This window comes from Pseudophryne corroboree, chromosome 4 (assembly GCF_028390025.1).
Source record: "Pseudophryne corroboree isolate aPseCor3 chromosome 4, aPseCor3.hap2, whole genome shotgun sequence".
NCBI classification, from domain to species: domain Eukaryota; kingdom Metazoa; phylum Chordata; class Amphibia; order Anura; family Myobatrachidae; genus Pseudophryne; species Pseudophryne corroboree.
Window position 1 is genome coordinate 153,029,218 of NC_086447.1, and position 17,392 is coordinate 153,046,609.

The window sequence follows — 17,392 nt, forward strand, 5'->3', positions numbered from 1 at the left end:
AAATCACCTATAGTTTCTTTATCCATGTTCCTTGTGTGTCATTGACTATACTCTCAGTAAGATTGGGTGTGTAGTCAAGCTCTTATCCTATTTACACCTAAATCACGGGCCCAGTTTGACTCCCCTTTACACCGTAGGCTGGACCTAGGATATTGCAGGGTCTTACCTCTGGTGGCGCTTGGAGATGACATCATGTCCAAGCACTGGGACTGTGGCTCTCACTATGCAGTGGATGGGACCTGGGTCTGACTACCCGGGTTACCCGCTTACACTGCCCAATTACTTGGGTCATTCTCGGACCAACCTGGGTAGCTAGTCGGGTTGTATCCCCGGGTCACTGGACCCAGGTTAATCCTTTTACACCAAGCCACAACTTGGGTTAACCCGGCAATAACCAGAGTTTTAGCAGTGGTGTAAATGGTGCATTACACAACTCATCAATTGTCAACTATTTATATATTCATTCAATTTAACAACATACATACAAAGCAAAATACACTCCTCAGTTTTTGGTACATTTATTGATGAATAACAAACATGTAAACAAATATAACAATAAAAAGCATTTTCTACAAACAGAATTATGAAACTCAGGTAGTAAGTCATACAGAAATCCTATCACATAGAATAACATTGGCTAAAGGAATCTTTTTATTGTGTAAGTGTACAAATAAAAGTATTACACATTCCCAAAGAGTTAATAAGCTATATAAAAGCCATGGTGAACCTTAAATGTACCTTAAATGTACTTCTGACACCAGAAGCTATTTGTTGCCCATCAAAGAAAGACATTGCCCAAACTAAGTATCTAAAATGCTATTACTACAATTGCTATATCGAGCAGGTACAGATGGAGCAGAATTTGTTGCAGTGGACAATGCGCTATGGCTAAAGTTTAAGTGGAGAATCAGTGCTTTATGGTAAATAGATGAGAAGTTTAGCTTTGAATAACTCAAATGAATTTAAATATAATAAAGTCTGTTTCATAGTGCACCTTTCGCTGCCGTACAATCTGCTCCATCTGCAGGATAAATATATTTTTTATAAAACGAGGAAGGTCAGTTTCTGTTTATCTATAGTAATCTCCGCCAACATGGCTGCACCGGAAAGTAAAAACTAAGGGATGGATGGCCCACTTCTGAAGGATTTGGTTTTCTAAGTTATAATTTATAATGTATTATGAAATTGTGGCACCAGGTAAATGAGAAATTATTACTTATTCATGCAAAAGAAAAGTTATAATTTTGTTTCTTTCCAAAGCAGCAGCACAAAAAAAGCGTTTTAGGAGAGAACTCGATCTTCTCCAGTATTTATGATAACATAGAAAGGCACAGGGCTTTTTGAAATGAAATCCATCTTTATTCAAAGAAGAGGAGTAGAATTGCAAATTAATTTGTACTGATACTCCATAGAACCTTAAACTGGAACAACTCGCTGATTGTATGGGGCAATAAAATCTTAGAAAAGTCTGCGTTTTGCTTTCAAAATGCAATAGAAATGTTTTCTCAATGCTTTTTTCCTGCTCTCCTATAAAACATCATAGAACTCTGACAGTGTGTAAAATCTGAATTTATGTATTTTTTAACTTACTGGGAGAAATGCACTTGAGTAAAGTCTGCAACAGCTAAACCAGCAAAGGGCTGAACAGAGATGTACGGGACACCTGAATGTGAATTGCAATTGCTTCATTGAAAAACTCTTGAAAGCTCTTAAAATTCCCTTCCCTGCCATGAATGTACATTGCTGAATTTTCATCTTTATCGTTTTGATGACCTGTGCTAGAAAGTTTTCTGGATCGGTTATTTGGAACTCTGCAGAAGGTCTGAGAAGTTATTAAAAGTTTGCTTATTCCCGCCAGAAACTGAACTATTTTAAACTGAGAAAGTAAATAGGGGAAATCATCTTGTTACAAAATTCAAAATACATGGCAATGAAATTTCGATGCAACAGATTAAAAAAAATGGCTTATAGCAAACTTTCCTGAATAAATTACACACTGTTGCTAGGTTATAGAGGTTGAGTCTCCCATATCGGGAGTTCCGAAAACCAAAATATTCTGAAAAACCAAAATTTTTTGACTCAGTCTTAGATGGTAAAACGTTTGCTTTCTGTTGGTTCAATGTACACAAACTTTGTTTCATGAACATAAGAATTCAAAATATTGTATAAAATTATCTTCAGGCGTATAAGGTGTATATGAAACATCATCGCATTTAATGTTTAGACTTGAGTCCCATTCCCAAAATATTTCATTATTATATGGAAATATTCCAAAATCCAAAATATTAAAATCCAAAATACTTCTGGTCCCAAGCATTTTAGATATCGGAGACTCATCCTATATTACACAGAGTTTTACACAGTATTGTAAATAGCATTATTCAAGTATAGATTTTCTGTCCACATAAGCTCACAATCTAGTTCTTGTTGACTTGGAGTAAGGCGATAAGATCATGTGTGACATGTCTAAAGACACATGAAGTTGATGATAATAAATTCTAGATCTTTGTATCATTGTTATGTGGTCAGGGTTCTACACAGTGATCCACTTTCACTCTCTCTTCTGGATAATAGAACTCTTTTTAACCTATGCATTGTTCAGTTGGAACAGACACTACGGGGTAAATTTACTAAGATGGGAGTTCTGTTTAAAATGGGATGTTGCCCATAGCAACCAATCAGATTCTACTCCTCATTTACCTAGCACCTTCTAAAAGATAATACCTGGAATCTGATTGGTTGCTATGGACAACATCCCATCTTAAATAGAACTCCCATCTTAGTAAATTTACCCCTACGTTGTTTTAGAATGGTTGTACCAATATAATTACTGTTTTGAGGAAAACCTAGAACTGGACGACATTATAGAGTTGACGTGTCAGCACATATAGCTGTATAATTTTTTGGATGATAGGGTTTATCGACTTGATTTAAAAATATATATATATACATACTGTATATAGCATATTTTAAAAAATGTTTATTATGACATAAAAAATATAGATACCAAATTTCTCTACAAGCTTTAAATTGGTAATGTGGAAATTAGCACTAACTTAGTTGTATATATCCCTGCATCAGTCAGCATATCTTAAGTAGCAGGCCACCACTAATAACTTGACTAGCATAAAAATACCAATATTTAAAAAGCTAAAAAATACTTACAAACAGTTTATTTGTACATCTTCACTATAGTTTTACACATACCTCATAAGCAAATCGATGGAGAAAATCTCAATATGCTAATGTAGTAGTCAAGCACAGGGACCTACTAAGAGAGGAGGAGGCCCAGTCGGCAGCACTGTTGATTCTGGGCACTAGGGTCACTAAGAAGGGGACCCTAGCACTGTCCCAGAGTCTAGTGCGCATGTGCAGATCTCCTGGAAAATGGTGTGGTGGTCATTTTCCCAGTGATTTTCCTACTGCACATGTGTGAAACTCCAGGAAAATGGGTGCTGCTGCTGCCGATGCGGGACTCCGGGGGGTAAGTATTAAAAAAAAAATGCACACACTGCACCCATTATAAATACTCCAGTTGCCGAGCGCCATCCAAAGTACGTAATTGTGGCACATTGCATGGCACAAACACACCCATCACTTACACCATGTTATCCCTACATCAGTGCAATTGGCATGTGCAGAGGCACCGCTTCATAGTTAAGATTTGCTCCTTCTGTACATTGTATGCATTACCTGTAGGCACTTTCTATAATACAATACAATATACATATATGTTTTACTGAGTATTACATTTAGCTATAGGGATAACATGGATCTGGAGAGTAAAATTAGTTATGGGTAGAGAGAGAGAGAGAGAGAGAGAGAGAGAGAGAGAGAATATGTACAAATAATTCCATGTACTAATAGTTGAGGATTATATAGAATGTATTCAAGATTTTAAAATATTGTGCAAATATAAGGGCCGATAACTTATTGACTGGAGTCCCAATTACTGCATGGTTAGCTGCGTCTCAGTGGGCACACCACCAAGTATAGAAGGCTCTTATATTTGGGTATATACAGGAGGGTCACTTGTACAGTTACACATAGTCATATTTTGAAGGGACGCTCTTGCCATCCTCACTGCGTCGAGACTCATTGTAAATGGATTTCTTGCCTTCATAGGCGGACGTCTTGTATCCGGCACTTTTGGCATTAGTGTGATAGGAAACGGCTTTGTAGCTGTATAAAAGCAAATCAATATATACATGCATGAGGTTCCAAAGCTTATTTCAGAGTTTAAAATGAATGTAAATTAACAAGTTATTTATCATGTATTTTGCATTATGTTTTAAATGTTCTTGTTGTAAGATAATGTATACAATCACATGCAAAATAAAGTTATCATTCCAGGGAGGAGGATTTTGTACATAAGATTAAAGGGATGGAGAAGACGCCTTTAGGGGTATCTCTTTTTCTTAAACGATTCCAGATGCACCAACCAAAGGGGACACAGACCAGTTTTATGAGGACAGTTCCAGGAACCGTAATGTGGGTCTGGTTCTCATTACACAGAAGTTGAGCAATCATGTACATTGCGGAGAATTACAACAATCAGTGTGTGCCATGAAATATTTCATATTTTAAATGGCCTTGAATTTTTTGTTGACTGAAAAGCTTTTTTATTTCTTGCAATACTTTATATAACTGTAGCTACAGTATGAATTAGTCTTCTAGCTTTCCAAAGACAGAGACTCTAAAAAGAGTAATGCTGGGTAAACACTGGCTGATATATCGGCTGTTCTATCGAACGACTAATATATATGGAATTTTGGCCAGTGTGTACCAATGTCTATTAACACCGTAGTCCACAGACATATCACTCCGGCCCTGCAGCACACACAAATCATGCATCGTTGTGTGTATACAGGCGGTCAGCTGACTGCCCGTACATATGGCGCCGCAGCCGGCGGTGATTGACTGCTGAATTGGGTGGGCGCATGTAAATGCCCACCCAGTTTGTGACATCACTCACGATGGATTGGGCAGCGTGTATGCACAACACACTGCCGATCCGGCTGTAGCTATAGCTGCAGATCAATTGATCTGCAGCTATTAGTGCGTACCCAGCATTAGCTAACACTTTAATCGGTTCCGCCAAATAATTTTTCCATGAAAATGTCTGTGTAAAATGTCCATAGAATTGCCTTGGGCGACTCACGTGGTTTCTTCAGGCATCAGACCTCTGCATGCTATGCACATCATGACGCCGCCGATAAGTGTGATTCCTCCAGCGACCCATCCAACAAACAGGGCTGAGCCAAATGTGTATCTAGAATAAGTAGAATATAAACAGTTACACCATGGCATTTTCTAGTTGAGATATAATTTCCAAGTTCCCGAACCAACAAATTAGTGTAACTGGTGATACCTTGTTTGGAGAGTCTGCAACCCTCCCATCCCGCCCATGCCACTGATTGCTCCGCCAGTGTACATGCTAGACGTGGTCATCCAGAAGTTGGTCACCAACATATTGGCAAAGACGGACACCCCAATTATTGCACAAAGACCTTCAAGAAATAGAATGAAATAACATTATGGTGATTGGCAGTAAGAAGATTAATATTAAGAATAAAAAAACATAATTACATATGTTCATTAAATTGTTGAGTTACGAGTTTGAGATTTCCAGGTAGAACTGCCTGCATGGCCATCTCTACATCAAAAAATGGCTTACAGTTATCACTTCTGGAAATCACTTCCGGAATCATGCCCCAGAATGCTTGGCAGCCGGCGTTTTGGAGCGCATGCTCTGGGGCATCACATTGCGGGGAGGGGAGCTTAGTTAGTGTGCAGAGACCTGCTGCAGCATTGGAGACTGATCATCTCTCCCCCCTGCCCCACGATCCATTGTGCTCCGCATGTGGGGGAGGGGTATGTGTATTTCTATGGGCGTGGGGAATGGATTACCGAGGGGGGGGGGGGAATCAATAATAAAAGTAAAAGATGCTAGAGGAGGGGTAAAATAATAAAGAAACATGATTCATAGGGAGCGGCAAAAAAGGGTCTTTTCACGGGGGGGGGGGGTATAAAACATGGGAGGGTTTGCTAATAAGGGGGTGTGGGGGCTACTATTATTAGATTTTAAGACCACTGGGGGGGCCTGTTGCCAGTGAAAGGGGGGAGGGGGTGGATGGGAAGTTATTTATAATGGGGGCCTATGGACATGGGGGGATGGGTGGGGTGCAAATCACCCCATAGATATATATTTTTTAAATAACAAGTGCCTTGAGTCCTTTGGGAAAAGGGGTGCTATATAAATAAAATTATTATTATTATTATTATTATTATTATTATTATTATTGTATTTTAATATATTTTTAAAAATACTTTTTAAACTTTAATGAGTAATAAACAATAATGATAATTTCTGAGCGGTTTTGTGGGTAAAAAATCATCAGTTAAGTGGTTAATGCCTCACAGCACTGAGGTCTTGGGTTTGATTCCCACCATTTTCCTGACTGTATAGTCTCATTGCTTGAGTGGGTTTCCTCCAGGTAGTCTGGTTTCTTCCCATAAACCAAAAATATACCGGTACTGTAGGTTAATTGGCTCCTGACAAAGAAGTAACCCTAGAGTGTATGTGTGAGTACACGAGGTAGGGAATATAGATAAACTGTGACAGGGACTGGGGATGTGAATGGCCAAATGCTGCATAATATGTATGCCCTATATAAAGAACTGGTTAGAAACAATATAATTAAATTGCTGTCATTGTATTTTAATTGTCTTGTTAAGACTTTGATCCTTGATGCTAATACCTTTCAATGTCCATGTTAATTTACTAACAGGAAAAAAAATCAGTTTAAAAAAACAAACGTATATTTTTTGAGTGAATCCACAAATTCATATATTGAGCACGCAATCAATCATAACAGTTGCCTTCTTCACCTTGGATAGTCAAGGGCAGTGATGGGCAGTACTCACTCTCAGCTCTTGACTTTGCCACTTACTTCACATCCAAAATTGACTCCATACGTAAGGACATCACATCACACCAGACCATCAGTAACCAGCCTTCTCCCATCCCTTACCACCCCTCCCCATCCCTCCCACCAACTCTGACATCTTTCAGATGAAAGTCATTGCCCTCATTTGTTCCTGTCCCCTCCCCACCTCCCCACTTGACCCTATCCCCTCCCGCCTCCTCCGCTACCTCTCTCCTTTTGCTTGTTCCCATCTTTCCCACCTTCTCAATCTCTCCCTCTCATCAGGCACTGTCCCCTTTGCCTTCAAGCATGCACTCATCTAAACCTACCCTTGATCCAAACACTCTCTCCAACTACCGACCCAACTCTCTCCTCCCTTTTGCCTCCAAACTCCTTGAGCGTATTGTCTACAACCACCTTATTTCCTTTCTTTCCTCACACTCACTACTTGACCCATTCCAGTCTGGCTTCCATCCACTCCACTGAAACTGCCCTTACAAAAGTATGCAATGACCTCCATGCTGCTAAATCTAAGGAACACTACTCTATACTTATTCTACTTGATCTCTCTGCTGCTTTTGACACAGTGGACCATCCTCTCCTACTGCAAATCCTTCACTCCATTGGTCTGCGTGACACTGCCCTCTCTTGGCTGTCTTCCTACCTCTCTGACCATTCATTCTCTGTCTCCTCTCATGACTCCACCTCCCCCTCACTTCCACTAACTGTAGGTGTACCCCAAGGTTCTGTCCTTGGTCCTCTTCTCTTCTCTCTATACATCCTCACTAGGTAAGCTCATTAGTTCTTTTGGTTTCCAGTATCATCTCTATGCTGTTGACACCGAAATCTATCTTTCCACTCCAGACTTCTTCCCTGCTCTCCTCACTCGTATTTCCAACTGTTTCTCTGTTACCTCTTCCTGGATGTCCAAACGCTTTCTTAAACTTAACATGTCTAAGACCGAGCTGATCATCTTCCCTCCCTTCCGCATAACCTCACCTCCTACAATCTCATTATCTATTGATGGCACTATTATCTCCTCTAGCCCCCAAGTGCGCTGCCTTGGAGTAATCCTTGACTCCTCCCTCTCCATCAAACCACACATTCAGCACCTCTCACAAACCTGCCATTTTCATCTAAAAAAAATTCCAGTATTAGACCCTTTCTGACCCAGGATGCTACTAAGACTCTTATTTACTCACTGGTCATCTCCAGACTGGACTACTGTAATCTCCTCCTGACTGGCATTCCTGACAAACACCTCTCTCCACTCCAATCTATCCTCAATGCTGCTGCCTGGCTCATTTTCCTCACCAAACGCACTACGTCTACCTCTCCTCTCCTACTAGACCTTCACTGGCTCCCCTTCCCTTTCAGAATCCATTTCAAGCTTCTCACACTCGCTTACAAAGCCCTCACCCACTCCTCTCCCATCTACATCTCTGATCTTATCTCCCTTTACACTCCCACCCGTCCTCTTCGCTCTGCTAATGCACGACGACTCTCCTGCCTATGGATTACTTCCTCCCACTCCTACCTCCAAGATTTTTCACGTGCTGCACCACTTCTCTGGAATTCCCTACCTCTCCCCCTCAGACTCTCCACCTCTCTACAAAACTTCAAACGGGCTCTTAAGACCCACTTCTTCCCCAAACCCAGACAAATCTCATCCTAACCCTCTGTTCCACATTCTCTATGTACCCCATCTGTGTCACCCATGTCTGTCTACCTTTCCCCTTTAGATTGTAAGCTCTCACGAGCAGGGCCCTCTTCCCTCATGTGCTTATCCTTTGTCTTACTGTAATAATCTTCAACTGTACCACATCCAGCAGTCTTCTGCCACCTGATACTTATTCCAGTGTCATCTGCTGATGTAGCTATGTTTATTTACCCTGAACTTGTCCTATATTGTCGTCAACTGTAAGTTGCTGTTTTCCTGTTTGATTATTTATGTACTCTGTAATTGGGCGTGGTGGAACCCTTGTGGCGCCATATAAATAAAGGATAATAATAATACTGGGTACATAGTAATAAATGGTTGTTTTTGAGGAGTGCTTTCATTCAACAGATATTACTACTATTTTTATATTAACTATGGTAGGTCCATATTGGCAAGGGGCTTTTTTTCGGGGAAGCTGCCCAAGATATTTATATTGGATAATAATTTAGTACTATTATGACTGTGGTTAGTATTTACCACATAATTTAATAACAGCGCAAACTCAAAGATTTAATCAATATTAATGATCTCAACAGTTTGCTCCTTTCATGCATGTTGATGATATATTCACTATGGTTGTATCACAAAGACTTGTGAGAGGTGAGACAATAAGTAGGGACTTGCAAGCAACTTTAGGAAGACATTTGTGAATAAGATGCTATTTATATTCTCTAAACTGACTTTTTAGCTGCATAAACCCACTTACAGCAGTTTCTGGGCTTATCATTTGTTGATGGAAAATATAACTATAATTTTAGCAATAATACTGATAAATTTCTCTGATTTTTTTAAAAGCCCCCAAACCGGGTCCGTAACTAGTGCTCTGTGAGAGGGGCAGCTTCCCTGGGCACACATTGTACTTCTTTCCCAGTGGCAAATGTAGGATTTCTAGAGGGTGGTTTACAAATGCAATCCACAATCTCCCACTCTGAAGAACATTAATATTTAACACCATACATGGTCTCTAGAATAGGCTGTATCAAACATATATAAATAATATAAATAAGTGTCCAGGAAAAGGTTAAATATACTATAATAAATAAATATACAAATATATTAGAACCAGTACTGCACTTTCTAAGCACACATTCTCCCACCTCATGGTAAGGCACCTGTCTCTACTTCCTGGTCGCTACTCTCTGGTCTAGTGCAGTGGTCCAGTGAGTACTCACATCCACACACACCACAATTTGGTAAAAGACGCTGCTACCATTGGGCACTTGCAGAAACTATGCTTTGTCCCTTAAACTACATTATGTGGTGGCAGCTATAATAATCATATTCTATACCATTGTTATTGTTGTCATCATTTGAGCCACTTGCCAAGAGGAGGGGGGTTTCCAGGCACCCGGAACACCTCCTTCCCCTCCCCCACCCCGTAGTGTTTGCCTATGTTTCCCTAGGCACTAACATTTCTCATTATGGCTCTGCCCAAGCCAGTCAAATACATAAATTATAAAAAAAACACAGAACTTTTAGTTCTTATTTACTTACCATTGTACACTGTTATCTATGGAAGTGACTGTAATGATTGTTCATTAAAAAATATCAATTACTAGATTTTAGAACTGCAGCAGATGGACCTATATTACTTTCTATGTGCTTATTTACAAGGTGAGCTAGCTACATGTATTGATCCATGAATTAGTCTTACGGGAAATATGGATCTGCAAACAGATATAAGTGTTGCCCACATATTATCTTTATTTCATACATCCTACTATTGACAATAGCTCTGGAGCTATGGAGTTATGCCACTCTGAGCACAGAGGAAATGGAATGTTTGGAAAGAGGATGTGTCACATGACTACACAACATTATAACCTTCCATCTGATAATGAAATGTGATCCAGGAGCAAGTCAGCTACTACAATTATAATTACAGAGGAAACACAACTGTTGGCCATAATGGATGTAATATATGAAAGATGTAGGAGATCACCAAATACAAAGGGAAGTTTCAGCTGTGGTCAGTGAAGCAAAGCTTTACAAATATGTGAGGAAGAAGAACTGCTATAGTATTTATAGGACTACATTAAATAATAAATATTATTATCGCTGCTTTGTAATGTGCAACAGGGCTGCATGGTATCGGACAGTTAGGAAAACAAGACATACAATTCATAAAACATGTAAGATGCATTCTTTGGAAAAACAATGCAGTGAAGATGCCCAACACTAGCAGAGTCTCACGGACCTGGTGTTCCAAGAGGGGATGTTTGGTGTCACCAGGGCCGGCAAGAGAAATCTTGGGGCCCGGTACACCAATTTCTCCGGGGCCCCCCACCCTGCCTTGACCCCCCCCCCCTTATAAAGTACAAAGTCGCTGTAAAAAAATTATATATATATACACACACACATATACTGTATATATATATATATATATATATATATATATATATAAAATATTCAGTATATATATTATAATTTATACATATATATATACACACACACACACACACATATATATATATATATATATATATATATATGGTCCTTGTATGGGCGGCATACAAGGACCATATACACAGATGCAGATCTGAGGGGAGGGCACCGGAGCAAGGTGAACGGAAGTCCGGAGTGCCAGGGACATTTTTTGCATATATATATATACATACACACACATAGAACTCACCATACACACATTTATATAGAATAATATGGCAGTACCTTGACATAGTATACAGTATGACAGGCTGTGAGGGTGCCATCCAGGCACGTAGGGAGCAGGGTTGGACAGAGGTAGTGCTGCGGGCAGCTGCTATAAGGAGCCCTGACTCACACAGTCAGTGTAGCCTGTGTTTGCTGCTATGCTGCCCGGCTCTTCAGCGGCAGCGGCAGCAGATCGTCAGACAGGGACGGGGCGGCAGAGAGGCATGCCGCAAGCATAATGAAGGCAACAAAGCGAAGACCAACCAGACCAAGCAAGTGATGGGGCCCTCCTGAAGCTCGGGCCCGGGAGGGTTGTCCCCTTTGACCCCCCCTGTCGCCGGGCCTGGGTGTCACTGCAGCAAAGATGTATGAGGACACATCTATAGGTGGGAGTAGGGTGAGGGTGCATTAGTGTGAGTGGTATAGGAGGGAGTAGGGTGAGGGTGCATTAGTGTGAGTGGTATAGGTAGGAGTCAGGTGATGGTGTATTAGTGTGAGTGGTATAGGTGGGAGTAGGGTGAGGGTGCATTAGGTGAGTAGTATAGGTGGGAGTAGGGTGAGGGTGCATTCGTGTGAGTAGTATAGGTAGGAGTAGTGTGAGGGTGCATTAGTGTGAGTGGTATAGGTAGGAGTCAGGTGATGGTGTATTAGTGTGAGTGGTATAGGTGGGAGTAGGGTGAGGGTGCATTAGTGTGAGTAGTATAGGTGGGAGTAGGGTGAGGGTGCATTCGTGTGAGTAGTATAGGTAGGAGTAGTGTGAGGGTGCATTAGTGTGAGTGGTATAGGTGGGAGTAGGGTGAGGGTGCATTAGTGTGAGTGGTATAGGTGGGAGTAGGGTGAGGGTGCATTTGTGTGAGTAGTATAGGTAGGAGTAGTGTGAGGGTGCATTGGTGTGAGTGGTATAGGTGGGAGTAGGGTGAGGGTGCATTAGTGTGAGTTGTATAGGTGGAAGTAGGGTGAGGGTGCATTAGTGTGAGTTGTATAGGTAGGAGTCAGGTGAGAGTGCATTAGTGTGAGTAGTATAGGTGGAAGTAGGGTGAGGGTGCATTAGTGTGAGTAGTATAGGTGGAAGTAGGGTGAGGGTGTGTTAGTGTGAGTAGTATAGGTGGGAGAGGGTTGAAGGTGCATTAGTAACAGTAGTATACAGTAGGTGGGAATAGGGCAAGGATGCATTAGTATCAGTAATATACAATAAGAGGGAGTAGGGTGAGAGTGCATTAGTATCAGTAGTATAGATGGGAGTAGGGTGAGAGTGCATAAGTGTCAGTAGTATACAGTAGGTGGGAATAGGTATGATGGTGCATTAGTGTGAGTAGTATAGGTGGCAGTAGAGTGAGGGTGCATTAGTGTAAGTAGTATAGATGGGAGTATAGTGAGGGTGCATTGATGTTGGTAGTATGCAGTAGGTCGGAGTAGGGTGAGGGTGCATTAGTTTGAGTAGTATAGGTGGGAGTAGGGTGAGGGTGCATTAGTGTCAGTAGTATGTAGTAGGTGGGAATAGGGTGAGGGTACATTAGTGTGAATACTATAGGTGGGAGTAGGGCGAGGGTGCATTAGTGTGAGTAGTATAGATGGGACTATAGTGAGGGTGCATTGATGTTGGTAGTATGCAGTAGGTGGGAGTAGGGTGAGGATGCATTAGTATGAGTTGTATAGGTGGGAGTAGGATGAGGGTGCTTTAGTGTGAATTGTATAGGTGGGAGTAGGGTAAGGGTACATTAGTGTGAGTTGTATAGGTGGGAGTACAGTGAGGGTGCATTAGTGTTGGTAGTATACCATAGGTGGGAGTAGGGTGAGAGTGCATTAGTGTGAGTTGTATAGGTGGGAGTATAGTGAGGGTGTATTAATGTTGGTAGTATGCAGTTGGTGGGAGTAGGGTGAGGGTCATTAGTGTGAGTAGCATAGGTGAGTGTAAGTTAAGCTCTAATATAGAGAATTATTTGCAGAGAGCATTTAAAGAATTGACGGCTGTGGGAGAGTCTGACTGGGTGTGGTGGGGAATTCAGTAGGCCATGTTTATCATAGGCGAGGCTCAGGTCAGAGGTGTTTACCATAGGCAAGGCTCAGGTCAGAGATGAAGGTGGGCCAGAGCGAAAGTATTCTGAGATGAGAGGTGATCTGTATAGAGGGGTAGTGTTGTGGAGGACTTTGTAGCTAAGAGTGAGTAGTTTTAAAATTAATTTAGATTGCTGACACATCAAACAAAATCTTTTTTGTACGGAAGCCAAAGCCAGTTGACACATGCTGTATTTTTATTTATATATGAAGTACAATAACAATTACTTTTTATTTCTTCAAAGTACTGTATGTCCGTTGTTTGGTTCCTTTACACTTCCCATAGATATACAGTATTGATTCTAAAAGAATGATTTAAGGCTAGGACAAAAACATACATCTTTTTGTGCACTCTGTGGACAATCATAATGTCTTGAGGAACAGAGTAACAGAATATTGTATTACTACCACAAGGATATGCTGATCTAGTGGCCAATAGTCTCCTTTATGCCTAAAACAAAGACTCATAACAACCTGCCCATGGTACTTGGTCCATGGCATCCATCTGGACGGTGGAAGAGATGGAACTAAAGAAAGAGATGTCAGAATGAAAATGCTCACCTGCTACAATAAACATTATTCCAGATGTCAGGGTGATATTAGCTTTGGCTGAATCTTCCATACTTCCAATTCTGATGCATTTCAGGGCAAAGATTGAGATGAGTAAACCAATCGCCCCGAGTACAATCCCAACGATCATCAATGCTCTGACAGCCTGGAACATAGCTGTAATAGAAAGATGTATTCAGAGAAGCTGATAATGAAGACATTGTGTGGGGTAATGATGGATGATTTACTGTAGTATTCCTATGGAACGTTAAAGCATAAGATAATTGTCTAGTATAGACTTTTCACATGATTATGGCAAAGCCAAACTATATTAACCCATTTATTAAAGGGTATTATCCAAAATATTACTTAAATGGGGAACCCGTGATGTTATTTTTGTCAATGAATTTCCAAAACACTAGATATTTTTGAATCTTCATATTATGTTTCTTAAGTTGGAAACTCTTTTTCTAGTTGTAATAGTTAATTACTTTTTATATTGGAAATAAATATGTGCCAACTAAGTTAAGATTGTTATTTTATAACTTTATTATAAGTTATTAAATTGTACGTATTGTCCTCTTTATTTTACCAAATATATAGCTTTGCCTTTTAGCTGATCTGCTCATATTAACCATGACTTTATGGCCAAGATTCAGAGTTGGGGATAAAGCAAGGAAGAGCCAGTGACTGTGCACCTTGGTAAAACCAGAAGTAACATGTGCAGAGAGATTAGATTTGAGAAGGGCGCATCCAAATATAGAAATCTAAATTGCAGTGTAAAATGAAGCTGTCTATCATTTGTGGGCTACATGCAAAAGCAGCCAGTATTTACCCTGCATGCAAAAAAATAAATATGTTTTAGCATCCCTTGCATTGCAACATTTGTCCATTTGCAGTTACTTGCTCTTTCTTTTATTCCCAACTCAGAATCAGGACCTAGATCATCAGGTAAAGCTGTTTCATTTCTTGTTTTAGGTTAAAACTCTTTGATTACATAAACACTTTTTTATAATACATGTTTAAGAGAAATCAGAATGGTAAACCAATGCATGTTTTAAAAGGCGGAAGAAGGTATGTGCACAACTATACATCAAAGTAATCCAAAGGGTAAAAACATATTTAATGCTGTCAATATAAAATAAGAGCAAATCTAGAATAAAAAAGGAACCTAAAGTCAATTTTCATTTTATACAACATTTATATGGCTGAAGAAAAATAAATATTGAACTAATAATTGTAGCAAAAAGAAAAAGAAATAGCGCAATATTATGGAATTATATAGTATACAGTATCTAACAAGTGGTGGCTTCATAGGTATTATTGGCAGTTAGGGAATTTTTAAATATATTTAAATAAAAAAACTAAACAAAAAATGTCTTATTCAAATTCCATTATTCATTGACAGGGTTTCGGTTGCAAAGAAACTGCGCACAAGTCAAAGGAAATAGCTGATAAGGACTGGCACACCCCAATCACTGGTGATAAGTCATGTTCTGCTTTCGTATAACAAAAGTCCAGGTACACAACTGGGGTGCTAGGTTTGTTCAGCGTTCATACACCAAAATCATTAACCCATTCAGTAACTACAGATCAGAGGATATAATAAACCAAAGGAAAACCCTACTCTCTTCTTTCAGGTCATATTTATATAAGGTGCATCTAATATCTTTTCAGGAATTAAGAATTCCATTCAGATGCAGTAACATATGAAGTTGAGTTTGCCCATTTCTCTAACAACTATTCCATTCGTACACCTACTTTATTGCAAGTAAAAGTAACACAGCTTGCAACAACAGTATTCATATGTTATATACAGTTGAAATAAAAAAAATCTGTGCACCAATAAACGAAATAAAACAAAATAATTTCTCTGTAGCAACTGCTCACAAATTCTACCACCCAATAGATGTTACTGTGTTGTTAATACGTTTACCTGTAATAGTTCAGAAACTGACTTATGTTAGACTGTTCTACAGTATGTATACACAAATACATATAGCATTGATGTATTTTTTATGTACTGTAACATATTTAAAACATAAGACTATTGTGCACTTTTTATATATTGATGGTTACAAATGATTGCTGACTGTAAAAAAAATAATATATATATATATATATTTGTTAACATAATTCAAATATATATAAAAAATAAATAAATTAGGACCTGGTAAGCCAAGGATGGTAAAGTAGGGTCGGCACTCTGTGAATCCTGAGCTCTGTCTTACACAGCTCCTCCAGAGACCCTGGTACTGAAATGTTGCAGTGACTGGGTTATCATAGAGGTCCTGTGTGCTCCACATATCCAGACCTGTGGATGCGATGATGCCAGCGAAGCCCAGGGCTGAGACAACGAAACCCATCGTTTGGCACATTGTAACTGACATGGTTGAGGATGGCTGAAGGTCCCAGCTAGCTGTGTGTGTTGCTTCTGATCTACTGAAGTCCCATTCTGAAGGACAATTATAATCACCTTCTCTGCTAGAGCTTTGTTTGCTCAATATGTTTTCATAAGATATCTCAGTTTCGCCCTCATTGTGGGTAGTGTGCGGTCAAGTTTCACATGACACTCAACGCAGTATGAAGCTGTGGGGAGCGGAAGTGATGACATCACAACCACAAGATAATGGCATCACCATCTCGTGTCGCCAGCCCGGTTTCTGTTTCGACCAATCCTTTTCCTGTTTTGTGCGTGTTCTTTATATTTAATTTCTTATCGTTCTACATGCACATACATACTACGCTCAATGTATAATAGACGCTATAACAACATAATAAGTATCCTACCAGCTTTTCTTGTACATATATTGGGAATTTGTCACAGGAGATATTAAAAAAAGCAGAGTGGAATTATAAGCATAGAAAGTGTACAAAGGGAATTCAATCAACATATGTTATAGAAAGAAAAAGAAAACACAAATGAATACATATAATAACATATATAACATATACAACTGATATAGCAAAGAAATACAAACAAACAAATGTAAGTATAAAAATGAAAGATAATGCAAAGTTGGTATATGGGCAAATGGTAGACAATAACATGCCGATCTCAGAATGTGTGTTAGGGAGCAGGTCCGAACCAACTAGACCACCAGGGACAGTTTGTCGACAGTTCATTATGTCAACATATCATTTGGGTAGACATTATGTATGTCGACATGATCACTGTTGACATGGGTCATATCGACAGTTCAGCCCTGTTAACATTCTCATGTCGACCTGATGAGTATTGACCAGTTATATGACACCCAGCACAACTGCAGGAGAATGTCATTTAGAAATGTAAGAATCATGCTTTTTCATTTTAACCATAACCCCAATAACCGCTGAACGCTGCGTCAGTTTAACAATGGGTCGGATGGAACTACACTGCTAGGCATCCACATAAATAGGCCCATCATAATGACTGCATGATGATGACCAGCTGTCCACAAAGTCGTCCATAATTCATAAACCTTAAAAAATAGTTTTTCTATTT

At 39.7% G+C, this 17,392-nt stretch overlaps 1 protein-coding gene across 1 annotated transcript; it reads right to left on the bottom strand.

Moving 5' to 3' along the window:
• Positions 1-502: 502 nt before the first annotated feature.
• CLDN18 (claudin 18) lies at positions 503-16,295 on the bottom strand. The gene is made up of 5 exons (XM_063915503.1): positions 16,076-16,295; positions 13,918-14,082; positions 5,372-5,510; positions 5,162-5,272; positions 503-4,182 (listed from the first exon to the last, which is right to left on the bottom strand). The coding sequence occupies exons 1-5, from the start codon at positions 16,293-16,295 to the stop codon at positions 4,041-4,043; spliced, it is 777 nt and encodes a 258-aa protein (XP_063771573.1). The 3' UTR covers positions 503-4,040.
• Between the last annotated feature and the right edge of the window lie 1,097 nt (positions 16,296-17,392).